Below are 1421 nucleotides of genomic sequence, written 5' to 3'. Positions count from 1 at the left end.
CTGTAATAAAAAAAAGTTTTCGTTAAAGATCATTTTTATATGTAAAACAAAATTAATTACAAGTAATACTTACTGGTCCAGGATGAAGCCTAAATCCAGCTAGCTGAACACTTGTAAGAGGTAAGAGTTCTTTTCCACCAATTGGAGGTTTTTCAATAACTGACCTTAATGAACTATTGTCTTGTACACCAGGTGCATCAATTATTCCAGGTAAGGTAGGTAAAAATGATGATAATTGTTCTTTTAATTTTTTGCCACTAAATTTACTGTAAGAATGCTCAAGTCCATTGTATGCCATTAAATTGGTTGCCCCAGTTAGCTCACTTTCACCTAAAAATAAATATAATTAAAATTAAATATTAGTAAAAGTGTAAAAAAATAAAAAATAAAACCAAATGTATGAACATTTTCACTTACCAGGGGGTTCTTTCATCAAATAAAATGGTCCACTGTGGACAATTGAAGGATTTTTACCAAGGGAAATTGTTGTCTTTAATGTCCCTGTAGAATCCTGTCTTGATACCACAGGAGAACGAGCTCCCCTTGGAGATGATTTTGGTGAATATTGTTCCATTTTTCTAAATTGTTCACCCATCATTTTTTCCCTTCATACTTTAATTGTGCTTTAACTTGTTTTTGTTCGACACCGCCTTTTCTATTTTAAAAATTATCGTATTCTAAAGACACGATAAAAACTGAAACTCACCTTTACCTAATTTTATTAAAAATTTTTAATAAAATTATTTATTATTATTATTTCCATTAATATTTTTAATAAAAATATTTTTAAAAAAATAACCAATCACTATAAAAATTATATATTTGATTTTGATTTAAAAAATTCTAAAAAATTGCTCTGAATTGCAGAAATTAACGAATTTCATCTAAAAAAAAATCAGTTCAGAAACTTTTAATTTCAAAAATAATAATTTTTCAAAAAATAAACCTAAAATTTTAAAAGAAAAAACTTTTTAAATTTTATTATAAGATATCACAACGAATGAAATAAAAAAAAATAAATCTTTTATTATAAAAATAAAAATATCAGAACTTCAGCCATTAGCAGTCGCCATGTTAAAATGGGCGTGTAGTTTAATATACAATATTTACTTTATTTATTTATAATTATTTTTTATTAAAAATTTATTTTTTTGTTATTAAAAGCAATAATACAATTCCAAAAAATGTTTCCTAAACTTTTAATTGTATCAGTAATACTTATCAATTTTTTTTTTGAATTTTGTAAGTATTTTAATAACCTGCATAATAATATTGTGTCAGTTTAGAGCATTTTTATTGAGGCAATCAGTTATTTGGATTTTTTTTTTATCTGTTAAAGCTTATTCTCTGGAGTGTTACGTTTGCAAAGATCAAGAAGATAATAAACAAAAATGTCTTACAACAATAAAAACTTGTGAACA

General features: G+C 24.8%; 1 protein-coding gene across 1 annotated transcript; it reads right to left on the bottom strand.

The window, feature by feature from the left end:
- Positions 1-52: 52 nt before the first annotated feature.
- On the bottom strand, positions 53-598 carry Phum_PHUM250710 (uncharacterized protein; the record flags this gene model as incomplete). Its single annotated transcript, XM_002426342.1, has 2 exons — positions 53-323; positions 414-598. The coding sequence occupies 2 exons, from the start codon at positions 596-598 to the stop codon at positions 53-55; spliced, it is 456 nt and encodes a 151-aa protein (XP_002426387.1).
- Between the last annotated feature and the right edge of the window lie 823 nt (positions 599-1421).

This window comes from Pediculus humanus, genomic scaffold (genome assembly GCF_000006295.1).
Source record: "Pediculus humanus corporis 1103172107621 genomic scaffold, whole genome shotgun sequence".
In the NCBI taxonomy this organism is placed as follows: Eukaryota; Metazoa; Arthropoda; class Insecta; order Psocodea; family Pediculidae; genus Pediculus; species Pediculus humanus.
This window is presented reverse-complemented; position numbering and strand designations above follow the sequence as displayed.